General features: G+C 42.9%; 1 protein-coding gene across 1 annotated transcript; it reads right to left on the reverse strand.

The window, feature by feature from the left end:
• Positions 1 to 328: 328 nt before the first annotated feature.
• LOC114943148 (cilia- and flagella-associated protein 43-like) lies at positions 329 to 6873 on the reverse strand. The gene is made up of 8 exons (XM_085487930.1): positions 6309 to 6873; positions 5460 to 6210; positions 4293 to 4959; positions 3669 to 4174; positions 3393 to 3571; positions 2754 to 3040; positions 1942 to 2367; positions 329 to 1819 (listed from the first exon to the last, which is right to left on the reverse strand). Exons 1-8 carry the CDS (start codon positions 6871 to 6873, stop codon positions 413 to 415), a joined length of 4788 nt encoding a protein of 1595 aa, XP_085344056.1. The 3' UTR covers positions 329 to 412.
• Positions 6874 to 15047: the final 8174 nt, after the last annotated feature.

Below are 15047 nucleotides of genomic sequence, written 5' to 3' on the forward strand. Positions count from 1 at the left end.
GATTACGCTAAGTTTATGCGCGCGAAAAATACAGGCGTGGCTCATCCCCCGTAGTTTCTGGGAGTGCGAGATACGTCGCGATTATTTATAAACTTAATTAAATTACTCGACCAAGATTAAGATAATTTGATCGTATAATATTTTATTCTTTTTTATAGCTAAGACCCAAAGGAAGGCCATAAGTATATATTACGGGAAAACTCCTTTTAGAGACATCTTTTTTATGTATCCTTCCAATATTAATTTTTTTTAATGAAGAGAAATGGTACACATATAATGTGTTATGTTAAAAGAAACGAATCTTGAAAACAGTTCTTTTTTTCTTACCTGCAAGCCCTGTTATACCTACAAGTTCCTGAATTCTTCTCTATTTTCTTCAAAGCTTGTCTTCTTAATTCAACAAATTAATAAATTAACATAATTTACCTTTATCATCCAATGGCTCGGAGTATTCCAACATAGGATACGTTCGTAGCTGTAGTAATTCGTGTTCGATCTGCAACACCAACAGCTCAGCGTAATTATCCTGAAGCTTCTTCATGAGCTCGGATCGCTGCTTAAACAGACGCATTTTGCGATCCATATGCTGACACTGTCTCGTTTCTCCAGTGATGTCACGTTGATATTCCAGCTCCCATCTCGCCACGTTCATCTCCGTGACAGTTCGATCGAGCTCGGCGTTCTTCTTCTTCACGCAAGCGATCTTCTTTCGCAGATTCTCCAGTTTACTCATCTCCTTGGACAAGGCTTTATCCAGAGATTTCTTCGAAAGCTCGACTTTCCTCTCGAGACGCACCGCGGTCTTATCGTCGCGCAGACCCTTCGCCTTCCTCTTCAGGTACATTCGCATGTCCCGAGTGACCGTGACGTTCTCCAGGAAGTGCAGATCCTCCTTCAGCTCCTTGAAGCGCGTCCTCAGGCAACGATGTTCCCACTCGAGCGACAATATTCTATGGCGGAAGTCGATCTCACGCTTTAGGACGTCCAGCTTGCGCGCTCCCGCGGCGACGACGTGCTCGTTAACTCGCTCGATTTCATTGCGCGACACCAAAACTGCGTCCGCGGTGTCGCGTCGTTCACCCTGCAGTTCCAGCTCCACCTGACCCCTCTTGACTACCAGTTGCACCTCGGCGTCCTGCTCGTTCGTCACTCGCTCGTCCCTCGCCTTCTTCAATCGACTTCTGAGAAGACCCACGCTTGATTTGCAAGCTTCGATCTTGCGTTCGAATGTCGCGATCGTCTGCTCCACTACGGCTATCTCCAGCTGCTGAGCTCTGATCTTTAGTTCCACGTTGATCTTCTGGCGACGCGATTGGATGAAGCGATTCCAGTGATTCGCGTCGATCGACTGCGGCAGCCCGTCGGGTCTCACGTCAAGACTCTCGAGGATCTTCGAATAGTCCGTGCAATCAGTCGGCAAATAAGCTGGCTTGGTGTGATTTTTAAGGTGCTGCGCGAGAGTGAGCAGATCGCTGGCAGCGATGTTCTTCAAGGACACCTTCGGTCTTCGCTTGTACTGCTGTTCGAGTAGCTCGATGCTGACCCTCGACAGACTTCCAACGAATTCGTGCTGCAGCTTCTTCGTCATCGTCTTCTCGCGAGCACAGAGCGCGTCGTGTTGCGCGAGCATGTCCTGATAAGTGTCATGCAGCCTCCGCAAGTGTTCCTGAAGCACAACCTCGTACTGACGCTTCTCGGATATCTCTCGTTTCACCCTGTCGTCCTCTCGCACAGCCTCGACTCGCGCTAGGTTTCGTAAACGACCACGAATGTGGCGCAACTTTAGTTGATTCAACGCCGCTTCGACTTTCAACTTTATCTATAAAGCAAACGACGAGACTATTCGAATGAATGTGATTTATATTCAGTTGATATAAATCTATGTCATTGATGAATTTAATAATGAAAAGTCAGAAAAGTTGACGGGAGAGAAAGAGAGACCTGATAGAAATTTTTCAGCTTAGTGTCAAACTTGTTGATGCCTTCTTGCAGAAGTACACTGATCTTGGCATAATCGGCCTCGAGCATCCTCTTGTAACGTTCGCGCTCCTGTCGAAGAACCTCCATATCCGCTTCGTACTTCTTTACGGCCTTGATGTCGTCAGAGGTGTACTGCTCCGGCTGTTTTTCAGTCATGCATGCGGGTTTACGGACATCTATTTTGATAGTCTCTTCCCAACGAATTTCCAGCACGCCGTCCATCATCTTCATCAGAGCGCGTTCGCGAAAATCATCGGCCAGCAACAATTGTCTGATACGTTCGTCTTCCAGTGCTTGTCTGTCCAAAAGTTCCAGCTGCGACGGTGACCTGTACGGCTTTGCTTTGACCTCTTGATGAAGCACTTGAATGATGCTTTCTACTTTTTCCTAATAAATATCGTATTCGCATTTCGTAGTTATCGTTATTTAAAATTATAGTTATTGCAGATATTTTTATTAAATTATGATATACAAAAAAAAGATTTATTTTAAATTAAGATTATAAACTTTGTAAAATTTTTGGATACTATGACAGGAAATATTTTTTGCACAATTATTCATAAAATTATTATACAAATTAAACACATTGTAATTTGCTTATTTTCAGTCATTATTTTCCAAGTAGTGAGAGAGGAGGGAGATACCATTTATTTTCTCATGAAAGAATTTACTTTAATTTTTCGGTTATGAAAAAATCGATTCACGTTCCCTGGCAATTAAGATCGCGGCTTCTGGGACACCCGATAGAAACAATGTTCGTATCTCGTATTTACCTTGAGATGCCACTGCGGATCAACAGGATCCCGCAGCACGCTCTGACCGAACATTATCCTCAACTCGGAATCTATATGACGTATCCTCTCGTTTCTCTCCCGTATTGCGCTCATTTCCCGCTCCTTCGCCGCGTACATGTCGTCGAAGAGCTTGTTGAAGTAGGCACGGAGCTTGCCATAATCGTGCATCAGATAACGATCGTCTAGCGTCACGTGCGCGAACCCGTAAGACTCCATCTGCGAGTAATAGTAAGGCGATTGCTCGACGAAGCGATGCGTCGTCATGCCTGCGAACGAGTTCCAGGCGATTAGCGAGGCTTAATCGAATAAAATGGAAAATTACAAGTCTCGCAGAGTTTCATGCAAAATAAAATTAAAATTCTTAACCTTTTGCGTTCAATTTAAATTTTTTTACTTTCATTCCTCTGTAAGTCACATTCAATTTTTTATTAAGTATATATCTCTAAAAAAAGTTAAAATGCTGCAAAATGTAAGGGGAAGAAATAGAGAAGCATTAAAATATCAGTGTACAAAGAATCATTACTTAGATGTATAAAGCATTGATTTACAATAAATAAAACGCGAAAATGTAGACGCCGGGAATCGATGTAACGCTGCAAGATTCCATCATTATTATACCTTCCATCGCTCGCAATTCCGCCAGCTCTTCGGGATCGATCTCGCGCTCCTCGTCTTCGAGAAACACATCCATCCTGCGTTTCTCGTCCTCGCGATACACCCTGACGGGCTTGCTCAATTCTACCTGAAGCTGTTCATTCGTGTAATTACGCCACGGCTGAAAAGTGTCGTCCACGATGCTACGCATCGAATCCTTGGCAAAGTGCGCCCATTGCAAATGGTCCTTGAAATGCGGATCTCCCTCGACGAGTGGATAATTCGTCACTTCCAGGTCACCTGCGGAAGGAAAATATCGACCGACCGAGCACGACTTGCGGATCCCAGAAGGTCTCCTTTATCCAGCTGGCCACGCGATCCGTCGAAGCGCAGAGATGCTCGAGTTCCATGCGAACATCCTCGCGCTCGTCCTTGGCCGCTTTCAATTTCTGATCGCGATCCGCCTTGTTCAAGTCGAACGCGGATATCGGCAGCCTCTCTATCTCCGGACAAGTCTCGTTGGCGTCGAGAAGCTGTGTTACGGTGGCTTTCAAGACTTCCAGATCCCTCATAATGGCAGCCTTCTCCGCGGTGTAGAAGCTTGTCTCTTCCTGCAGTTGCATGTCCTCTCGCCATTGCTCCCAGGATCCACATTCCTTCTCGTCGACTCCTGGGAAATCCTGTCTGGCACGGGTCAACGAAGAACGAATCGCCGGATCCAGAGAAGCGTAATCGGACAGTATCTTCTTCTTCTGCTCTTCGTACTTCATTGAATAAACACTTCTGCTCGTGAATGCTTCGTTCTCCTACACTACAGGAATCGTCAAGATTGTTTCATAAATAAAAAGCAGTGGAAAGAGAAATAAAATAAAATGCAAATGAGTTAAAAGTTAATCATACGCCAGCTGTATATTTGAAACACACCTTTCTATTCTTACGAGGAATGTGCATCGCGATTAGAGAACCGTCGCGACCGAGAGTGACCACTTTGCCACCAGTGGAATCGATGATCGCCCTTCGGCTACCTGAGTCGAGTCTATGATGCGCCGGCACCGCGGCGACGATCTGACGTATCGTTTTATCGCGGACGACGACCAGTCCGTCGTAGGCGCACGTGACGATCCAACGTCGATCGGCAAAGATGCGGGCGAGCCGCACGTGGTGACCTGTGAGCGCCGCGTCTATCAAGGTCGTGACCTTGAAATCGCGCTGCATCCTGACCGCGTGCAGTTGTCGTTTGAGATAAGGCGAGCCTATTAACAACGAGTGGTCTCCGGGCGCGTGAGACAACTCGTAGAAAAGCGCGGGAAGCGTCACCATGTCTTGGTTCTTGTCGATCAGATGACCCTGTCGTGACGCGTCCTTGTACGACACGTCGTATACGAGAAGCTGATGACCCACCGCGGAAAAAGGCTCGTACTTGACGTAGAGCGCGAGCACTTTCAGGCTCCCACGCGCCTCGTCGTCGTCCAGCACCACGTCGACGAGGCGCCTCCTCGTCCGGATCTGGGCGATCACGCAAAATGGCTTGTCGCGCCGCAGGTCTATGCAATAGCAATTGCCCGTATCCTTTTGCGCGGCGATCAGGAATCTGCCGGCAACATAAATCGACCAGTGAGAGGTGTATAATCCGTTGAAATAACGCGCGTTTATCGCTCGAAACTAAATACGTTTGACAAGAGGTACATTTAAAAGAGAGCCTATATCGGCTCTCTCTCTGTATATGTATGTTGCCCTCTTGCCTATGGGAACGAAACGTGGAAAATTAAGGGTTACGTAATAGAAAATCATAGTTTGTGAAATATAATATGAAACAATACTGATACACAAAGAACATTCTCACGTGTTTCAATTTTATTTATGCACATACTCCATTTCATTAGAAATTAAATAGGTAAGATTTTTTTTAAATTTTATTTGTATATAGTATTATATTTAATACATCTTACTGATTTCATAAAGATACACAATAAAATAAAAATAAAACAAAAGCTCTTTATTAAAAATCTTTGGCTATTGTTATCATAACAGCGTATATATTTAAAGATGTTACAAATTTTATAAAACTGATACACATTATTTTAAGCTTACTTGCCAGAGGGAGAAAATTTTATGAGATCCAAGGGTTTTCTCTGAAGACGAAAATATGACAATATTGCTGGCTGTTCCGGATTAATGACACCCAGAATTGTCATCTCGCCTTGATCGCTGATAACGACGATCAATGGATCATCCGGATGTGACGTTTGAGCAGATATAACGCCTTCCATTTCGAGCTCTACTTTCGACACTTCGCTACCGCTATAGCATTCGAGGATGGCCAGCTCCTGGAGTTCGTCCGTCACCACGAGATGATGACACCAAGGATACAGGAAATCGACGAACTGATATTTACCGCCATAGTGCAAGTATCTGTGGATGGTTGGTACGATGCTTCCATCTTCAGGGAAGAGCATCTGCATCAGGTATCCTTCGAGAGTGTAGTATAGGAGCCAATCATTCCTGAAGGGATGCGAGATCAGAATATTCGGCTTGTAGATCGACTCGACGGACCACTGCTTACGCCAAGTGTCAGTCTTCGATTCTTTCTTAAAATAGCGAATTTGACAGAAGGTCGTCCTGTGAATAATCCCTTCGCGAAACCAGCACACGGCCGGCATCTCGACATTCTCGCAGATTCCGCAGCGTTGAGAAACAACGATGCGACGAATGTCAGTGCCATCGTAGTCGCTCAAATATATGTGACCGTCTCTATCGGTGATGGCCAATAAAGGTTGATCCGACGTAGGGTGCCAGCTGATACCGAAAATCGTAGCTTCCCCCGGTAATTTCACTTCGTGATCTTTGCAAAGATATACATATATTGCATATGTTAAGATCTTTAACTGACAATGAGATATATACTTGGAAGGATTAAAATTATCTTGAAAAATCGCATGCCTTTTAAGATAACAATCTTGCCGACAACATCGAGTTCCCAGGTGAGCAACTTTCCGCAGGTCTTTCCCATTTGACCGATGACAGTGCGACCCATCGGAGTTATCATGATTATCTGACCGACTTCGTCGCGTATAGACGTGTTCGCGATCGCGATCTTCTCGCCCGTTCTCCAGCACCATACGATCATCGGGAAGTTCGGGTAAGAGCCTAATGACACGAGATGATCGCGTGACGTGAACGCGATCGCCAAATAACCGCTTTCGCATCCTTGAACGCACTCGCAGATCTTCGTCATCGAGGGATATGCGAGAACGAAGATTCGCGGATTGAGCGATCTCTCGGAGAAGGCGAAAATCGGTGAAGACACGTGACCGGATATGCAACGAGCACCGTCGCCGGTCGCATTGTTCCAGCACCAACGCAATGTCTGCCGTCTCTTGACGATGTGAAAAAACACAATGTACAAGCCGGTGCACCAGGCAAGCACGTCCTTGCCAATCCAAATTATTTCCTCGATTCTACCGCCGCGTATCCAGCAGGGTGAATAACCAATAACTGAATCCATTTGTTATCTAACTGAATATTTCGCAACAATTGTGATAATTATAATAAAATTATTAATTAATTATATAACCTAGAAGAACTTATGACTGCATTGACAACTACCGAAAAAAAAGAAACATATCGCAAACAAATTAAACCAGCACTAATGGCTCGATCATTAATATAATTGTTGTAAAATAAAATTAAAAAGTATGTTGATAAATAATAAAATAATTTCACTAAATATCATTGTGTCGAAATGACAATATTTATGTTTGTCACATTCTTTACATTTTTCTCATAAAAATAAAACTCGCAAAACTTCTCGAATTATATTCGATATTTAATTAATTTGAAATAAATGAGACTTGTTGCTTATAATTATATCGTTAATTTATGTTGACTTTTAATTTCACAACAAATATTTTTGGTCAGATTTTTTTAGGCATATTATTCAACGCTGCTGCCTCGATTGAACGATCGACAAACTTCTTATCGCCCTAGGCAATATTCGAGACTAATTTCCTATGGGGTTAAAAGTTTCCATTGTTCTCTATTGTGAGAGCAACAACGTAAAATCCCGAAAACTCAGCACAGTTGTTCAACATTACATTACATAAACGCTTTTTTTCATAATAAAAAAATTCATTCGAATCAGTTAAACATATATATTTTACGCCAAGTACTCGTATATTAGATATGAATTTTAACTATTGAATATTGCACTCTTGACAAAATTAAAATAGCATTCGTAATTTGCTATGGACATCTTTTGAACATGTGTTTTGTTAGGGATGTTGTATAATGGAAAATAGATCTGTTATTAGTTTCATGCAATTTTTTTTTAATATACTGTAATATGATATTGTACAAATTATTGTCGTTACATTTTAATAAAAGATTTTGTTTTTCAAAAACAGTACCGTGGATGTAATTACATTTTTTGGATGCCCTATAGACATCTTTTAAATGCATGTTCTCTTAGGGATGTCGGTGGCAAATAACATCTTTTAAAAGATAGAAAAATATGACGTCCATTCATTCGTCCAACATATTACTAACGACGAAGGCATTCAACTGAGAATTACCTGTTTAACTGTTGCGCCTCTGTTGTCTCTGCTCAATTCAACTAGTGACAACTATTCTCCGGCAACATCCTTCATATTTATTATCTAACTGTGCATTAAAAGATTCTGACGGAAGATGGATTTATTCCCATTGAAACGAGGCATTCACACTTTATCGATTCAACTCAATAAAGCAGCGCTTGTGAAACAAAAGGAAATAAGTATCTAACTAAAATTTTTTATACAAGAAATTAGAAATCCAGAATGAAGAATCCGCGCTTTTAAAATTAAGCATTTTGTTGAAAAAATTAGATTTGTATATAAAAAATCACTAGTTGTCGATGTGTTTGTTGTAAACAATTTTTAGATTAAAAATATAATTTATTTATATTAATCGCGAATAAGACATTATAACAGACTATTTATAACATATTACTGTTTTAACATTTTTTACGTATTATTTTTAAATTTAATTAGCAAATCAACGCTTTATTAATTTTTAACAGATATCAGCTGATTATTAAAACATTAATTTGCTAATTAAATTTTAAAATAATAATATGTTATAAAAATCAAAATAATAATATGTTTTAAATATAAAATGTAATACTTTAAACTCGATTAATATTTTTAACAGTTATCAGCTGATTTCTGTCAAAATATATATTAATCGAGGATACAATGTATGATAATTATTTACAACATATAACGCGTAGCACGCACTTGTGTTGTTCTAGTAGTGTAAAAATAAAACGTTTCTCGTTATCCACATTTGCTTGTAATCTCCTACGAATATAATTTCGCGTTTTTGGTACCGCAAGAAGATGGTTCAAGTGTACATCGGTGACGACAACAAATATCGAGTTCCTTCGACAGAAGGATCAGCACGGTCTCTGTCTCGAAGAAAGACTTTGGCAGGCTTAAGACAAAAGGTGATTAGGATACGCGAAGTCGATGGTGGTTTATAAAGACCCCCATAGCGTGGCGTGATGAGGTCAACCAGCAGGGAGTCATCCGTAGCGAGGCCCGATCAAAAACTTATCCTTGCCACGTGATATACTGCCAGTGGATGCCTGCCAAGAGTTTCCCCCTCGCTCACTCTCTCTCTCTCTCTCTCTCTTTCCCTCTCGATTTCGTCCTTCCTTCCTTTCTCTCTTTCCCTCCCCTTCGACCTGGTCCTGGCTGCCCTCTCTGACCGGCAATCTGACTGACTGACTGACTGCCTACCTTGAGACTGTCTGATCTCGTATCCTCGCGTATCCGCAGCCGAAGAGAGCACTCGCTTCGTTCGCGGCGTCGTTTCGCCATTAAAGTGACGCCCGCTGAGATTTGTATTTGCATAACCCAACGATCGGCGTTATCGACGAGTATACTGGTGAACGAGTGGCATCGTCTTCCCGGCGCTTAAACCGACTTGCGTGGGAATCCGGGAGGTGGTGACGCTACATCATATGCACCTTGCATGGAGAAGAATCATCCCCTATCCGTTTTTACACATGATATTTAAATTAGCTGTAACTTTTCATTCGGGCGCCTCATTTTGAACACCTCAAATGACAGTTCTCCAATTTGACATATGAAAAAAATCTGGATTTTTAATTTATCATTTTATTATTTAAAAAAATCCCATATATTTTTAGGTTCAATTTTAAAGTTTTGAATTTTTTTACGATATTTTGTAGCTTTATTTAAATTAGCTGTAACTTTTCATTCGGGCGCCTCATTTTGAATACCTCAAATGACAGTTCTCCAATTTGACATATGAAAAAAATCTGGATTTTTAATTTATCATTTTATTATTTAAAAAAATCCCATATATTTTTAGGTTCAATTTTAAAGTTTTGAATTTTTTTACGACATTTTGTAGCTTTTTACTTTTACGCGGAAGACCAGATATACATCCCGATAGTTGAGATATCCTACACGTAGGCTATGCGTGCATGATCGCTGGTGCATTCGTGTTTAACGTTGAAGTCTTGCGAGAGTCTCGTGCATTGACTCCCGGGAAAGGCGCGCGCACCCCGAGAGAGGACGGCGGAAAAAAATGGTGATCTCCGAGACGGAAAGAGCGCGGCGAAGAGCCAAAGGAGCATCATCCGCGTATACGCGTATATACTCGGTCGTTCCGTAGCCGGCACGCACACGTGCTGCGCGACGAACAACCGCCGTCCGTCTCGTATCACATCGTTCGTGCAGTGTGGGAAACCGCGCGCCGTCGAGGGAGAGAGAAAGAAAGAGAGTAAAAGAGGCTGCGAGCAGAAGAAAGGAGGAAGAGGGAACGACTCGAACGCGGCGAAGTAGCATTTAATCAGAGCCCCGCGTCGAAGTGCACGGCGTATATACACGTGTACGTATACCGCGAGAGGTGGACTGGAAGAGGGATTGGGAGGTTGAGAGAGCAGGAGAGCGGTATATGGTTCGGTTAGTTTTTGCTCGGGAGGTTGCCTGGAAATTGGCGCCAAATTAGTAAGGAGGACGAGGCGAGGCTCACGGTGCCTTGGGCTGCGTGACGCGAGACATTAAAAGTAACCTCTGCTCTTGTACACCCCCGACCCTCCGCCGATCGCTGCCGCTTCTCTCTTTCTCCAGTCCTTCCCCATCCCTTCGTCGTATATATACTCGGGCGCATCTTTCTTCTCGCTCCTCTTCGCGCAGCATCCCAACAACCATCTCTTTCTCCTTCTTCTTCTCTTCTTCTCTTCCTCCTCCGCAGAAATGTCCGGAGAAACGAGCAGCAGCTTAGAACTCCTCGGCCTCCCAGTAATCACGTCCGCCCAACGAAAGAAAACGAGGGAAAAAAAATGAATTCGCACTTACGCCGAACTCGGGTCTGCGTAGCGCGATTGGGGGGTAGGTAGGTAAGGAGTATTGAGGGGGGAGAAAAGGGGGTAGCGTGTGATACCGAAGCGAGGCCGTTCGAAAATGGTCGTTGTCGAAAAAGGGTATCACGCCAACGGTCGCGAGAAAGCCGGGTTCCAGCCCTTTTCTCTCTCTCTCTTCCTCTCTTCTTTCTTTCAGATCCTCCAAATATCCGGCACCATAGAGCACGGAATGATGCTGACGAGATCAACAGCGACCGAAGGGTCTCACGCGGGCCCCGAATGTTTTTGTCGCTGCGATACCTCGAAGATGCGAACACGAGGAAAGTTTTGCAGTAAATTTGTAGGCGCCCCAATAATTTTCGACGAATTTCGACTAACGTCGAATCGAAATTAACACTTGTTCATGGAACTTGAAGCGTTGCGAGATTCGTGCACCCTTTGAAAACGATTAGGAGATTATTATTCTTTTGTGTTTGTAAAATAAAATCGCGAATGCCAATGATAATTATAAAACACATTTAGATGCATTTCTTATAAAAGTCAAGTTTAGATACTAATTAAGTGATAGCGTTTCGAGAGGGGCAATTTTTCGCAGCCTAAAGCATAAAATGAAAGTGTTACAGACTACCTCTGCAGTAACTATTTATCACGTATTAAACATTATGAAATCATAAAAGCGAACGATAAACCTTGGAAAGTATCGTCTTCCACCGTGTCAGAAGTGTTCGGATTCAATATCGTGTGTATGTGATCGCAGATAGATAAGCTTATATAGATTCAGTGGTCATTCACTCGGCGAAACCGGTCGTTCACTTGGTTGTGCATCTAGCCCAGTAATTTGATTTCCATTTTTATCCGAAGGAGAGTCTGGCGGAACACTCGAACACGACCAAAACGCTACTCCCATTACGAATAGAATTCTGATTCACATCGGCGATAGCGCCGGCACACTGCCAGGCGTAGAGAGCGCCTTGGCGATGAAAAAAGATGCGATCGACAAAATGGATGGAAGAGATAGAAAGAGAGAATCCGCCCGCCAGAGAGATTCACCTCCGGTCGATGAAGGCAGCTGCTGCGTCTTTTGCGTTGCACACGCACATATAAGGCGCCCCTTATGAAGAGAGACCGACCGTGCGCGCGTAGATTATAGATGTGTCGCGGTAATCACAGACAAACGTTTAAATCGCTAAACGTCAAATTACACGTGGCGCGTTCCTCCGGTTCCCTCGCTCCGTACCGGATAATAACAGCCCTTGCATAGATTCGGCTAGCTGCCGAGTTTTGGTATCGTCCTCCCCAACAGCTGCGATCATCCATCGTTCTCCATCCGAGTGTTACTAGTCGCCGAGTTGCGTTACGAATATAGGTCCTGCAAACGTAATCTTCGCATAAAAGTCCGCAGCTATAAATTTGAATCTTTATATTCACTCCTATTTAAAAAATGCAGTCTAAATAAAAATTTAAATTTTCAAGTGGTAGATAAACGTTTTGACAGACGTGAATTTTTGTCGGTATGCGCTTAACAGAACGCATCGGTTTGAATAAACGCTCGACCACACACGACGCGTCGTCAGTAACGTCAATTAGCATTCGCTCGCGCCTCCTTTGCGCCTCGGCTGACGGCGCGCTTAAATGTCGACGGTGTTCACGGATCTATCGCGCCGTGGCCGTGTAAGATCCCCGACAAAAGAAGCGGCGAGGCCGAGCCGTCGCGGACTCTTGCCGCGCGCGATGACATATGAGCTACCGAGGCTCTTTGTGTCGCCTTGAATACCGTTTAAATTGGGGAACGCGAGCTACATCGGGAGGCTACTGAACGTCGTCCCCGCGAACGCCACGATTTATCACGTTTCGTACCACCAGAAGCGAACGGTGACTCGTCAATGCCTGAAGCTAATCAGATTCGGCAAGAGAGATAGATAGACGGAGAAAGAGAGAGATCAGAAAAATAAAACTTTAATATAAATAAAAGAGCAATTATGATTAAAGTAAAATTGGTCCACCGGAGAGGTAGACTCGCGATCTTCCCATCGGCGACGCTAATCGGCCGATGATTGCGGACGAGGAACATATAACGACTCGTTGATAACATCGACCTGGGAGGCTCGATACTGCGCGTCGAATTAGTAATCAAAGTAGATCGAGTCATTCGCATTCTGCGCCGATCTGACGCTGATGAGGGGAGCTCGATAAAAACGTCATTCGCTGCGTTAATTATATCTCGGTACGAATCAGTCTTATGCAATCGGTATTCCGTTACATACGGATGATTTAGCACCGTTAAATCGCTCGATAGAGATGAACCGACGATTACGTATATATAAGAGAACGAACTGAAGGAGGAAGTATATGTGGCTCATCGGCTTGCATTTCGCAGTCTACATTTAGCTGCTTACGCAGCATCCGTTTTACGTCCTACGGAAAAACACCTTAATTTCAAAGTCGCTATTGTCTTCTTTGTTCGAGAAGACTGTATCTTCATAATTATTATCCACAGTGCGGTTTGTAACTTACAACTTAACAAGATAGACGATCAAAGCTCGTGCGCGCAAGAGAAAGAGAGAATACGCTAAAAATGTCGACCGTTTGACGAAGAGGCGAGGAAGAGAGAGCCGAGAGAGAAGAGAGGCTCCGGGTATATACGTATATACACGCCAGGTAGATATATAAGAAGCAGATGCGTCTGTCATTAATATGAGCAGGCCGAGCTATTAATAACCAGTTAATGAGGACTCTCATCTCGCCACCCGCTCTCTACCCACCCTCGCCTGTCATATACATATATGCGTGCGTATATAGGACTGACTCGTCGTACCCGCCATCTCGGGGATGATCGCACACATATATACGTTCACACGCGCCCAGGAATCGCCACATATTGTACTCGCGGCCGCGGTCGTCAAAGGGCCCCGCCAAACGTCATGATTTATAATCGGCCGTGTGCAACAGCGGCGAATGAATAAGATCAGGAGGGGGATTCGAACTCGAGTGAAACTCCCGGCTCGAGGAAAGCACGACGACTTAAACACCATATATACTAATAATTGTTCTTTACTAGCTGCTAAATCGATCTAGCATGTATCATTGAAAAAAAAAAAAGAATTGCCAACTTGACTGGACCTTTCAACTAAATTATTATTTTGTTAATTGAACATTAGATTTAATGTTATATTTAATTTAACTATTTTTATACGTTCAATTAACAAGATAATATTTAATTGAAAGGTTTAGTCTAAATAACAAATTCTTATTTTCTTCAGTGTGTGAAATAATTCTCTAATGATATTTCGATAATAAATAATTATATTTCGATAATAATTGTTAAAAGAGATCGTTTTAATACAAAATCGTATAAATAAAATAGATAATGAGTCGTGATCGAGTTGAAAATGTGTGAATCACTAAACGTTTATATAATACAAGATCCAATTACTTCTCCTCTTCCACTCCTATACCTCTCCAATTCGATATCGATACTGTTATCGATATCGATTACCATTATCATTGGATGGCATTTCCATCTTCGTGATTGATGCATCAATTATAATTAATTAAGGAGATCCAAAATAATAATCTACATAAAATTAAAATTATGTTAGCTGTAGATGAAATAATTATATAATATAATTCTACTTGGCAACGAAAAGTCTTATAACAATATTCTCGATTTTAACTGTTCGAGTCAACGACATTGGCAGTTCTGGATCAATAATAATGGTCATCGATTGGACAAGGTATCAGGGTGGATAAGGAGGACAAGCGAGTTCCAATTCCAATTCACTCGAATATATCGCGGCAGAGACTCGATCAGACTAATCTCGCTCGAAGAAGGAGAGATTGTTGGACGAGAAATCCAATTTAACACCTTCCAAAGATCCGTGTCGACAGAAAAAGCGCCAGAAACACAGGATTCTTATTCGCGACTATAGTATAGCATTATGTCTATAAAATAATTACAAATCGAATGCTCTCAATTTTAATGCGAATTTCGCACATGTGTCGAATAACATATCTGAAAATATGTTGAAGACAAACGCGGGATATATTTTGAGGGTGGAGAATATTTTTGTCCTCCTAGATCGGAGGCAAATTTCACACCGCGTGCATCTCGGGGGAGGAAAGGCCGACGGGGTTGGCCGATAATTAAATGAGAACCCCTGAGTACGAACGCAGGAACGCCCACGCCATGCATCAACCGTGACGTAGATAGGTAACGCCGCTGCAGATGGAGAAGATGGTCCTCCGAGATATACCCCCGCAGTCGGTCTTCCACCTTGGTTAGGGTCAGCTATCTCGCGCGACCCATC

The sequence above is a fragment of the Nylanderia fulva genome, unplaced genomic scaffold (assembly GCF_048542155.1).
Source record: "Nylanderia fulva isolate GAGA-0341 unplaced genomic scaffold, ASM4854215v1 Scaffold11, whole genome shotgun sequence".
Classification (NCBI taxonomy): Eukaryota; Metazoa; Arthropoda; class Insecta; order Hymenoptera; family Formicidae; genus Nylanderia; species Nylanderia fulva.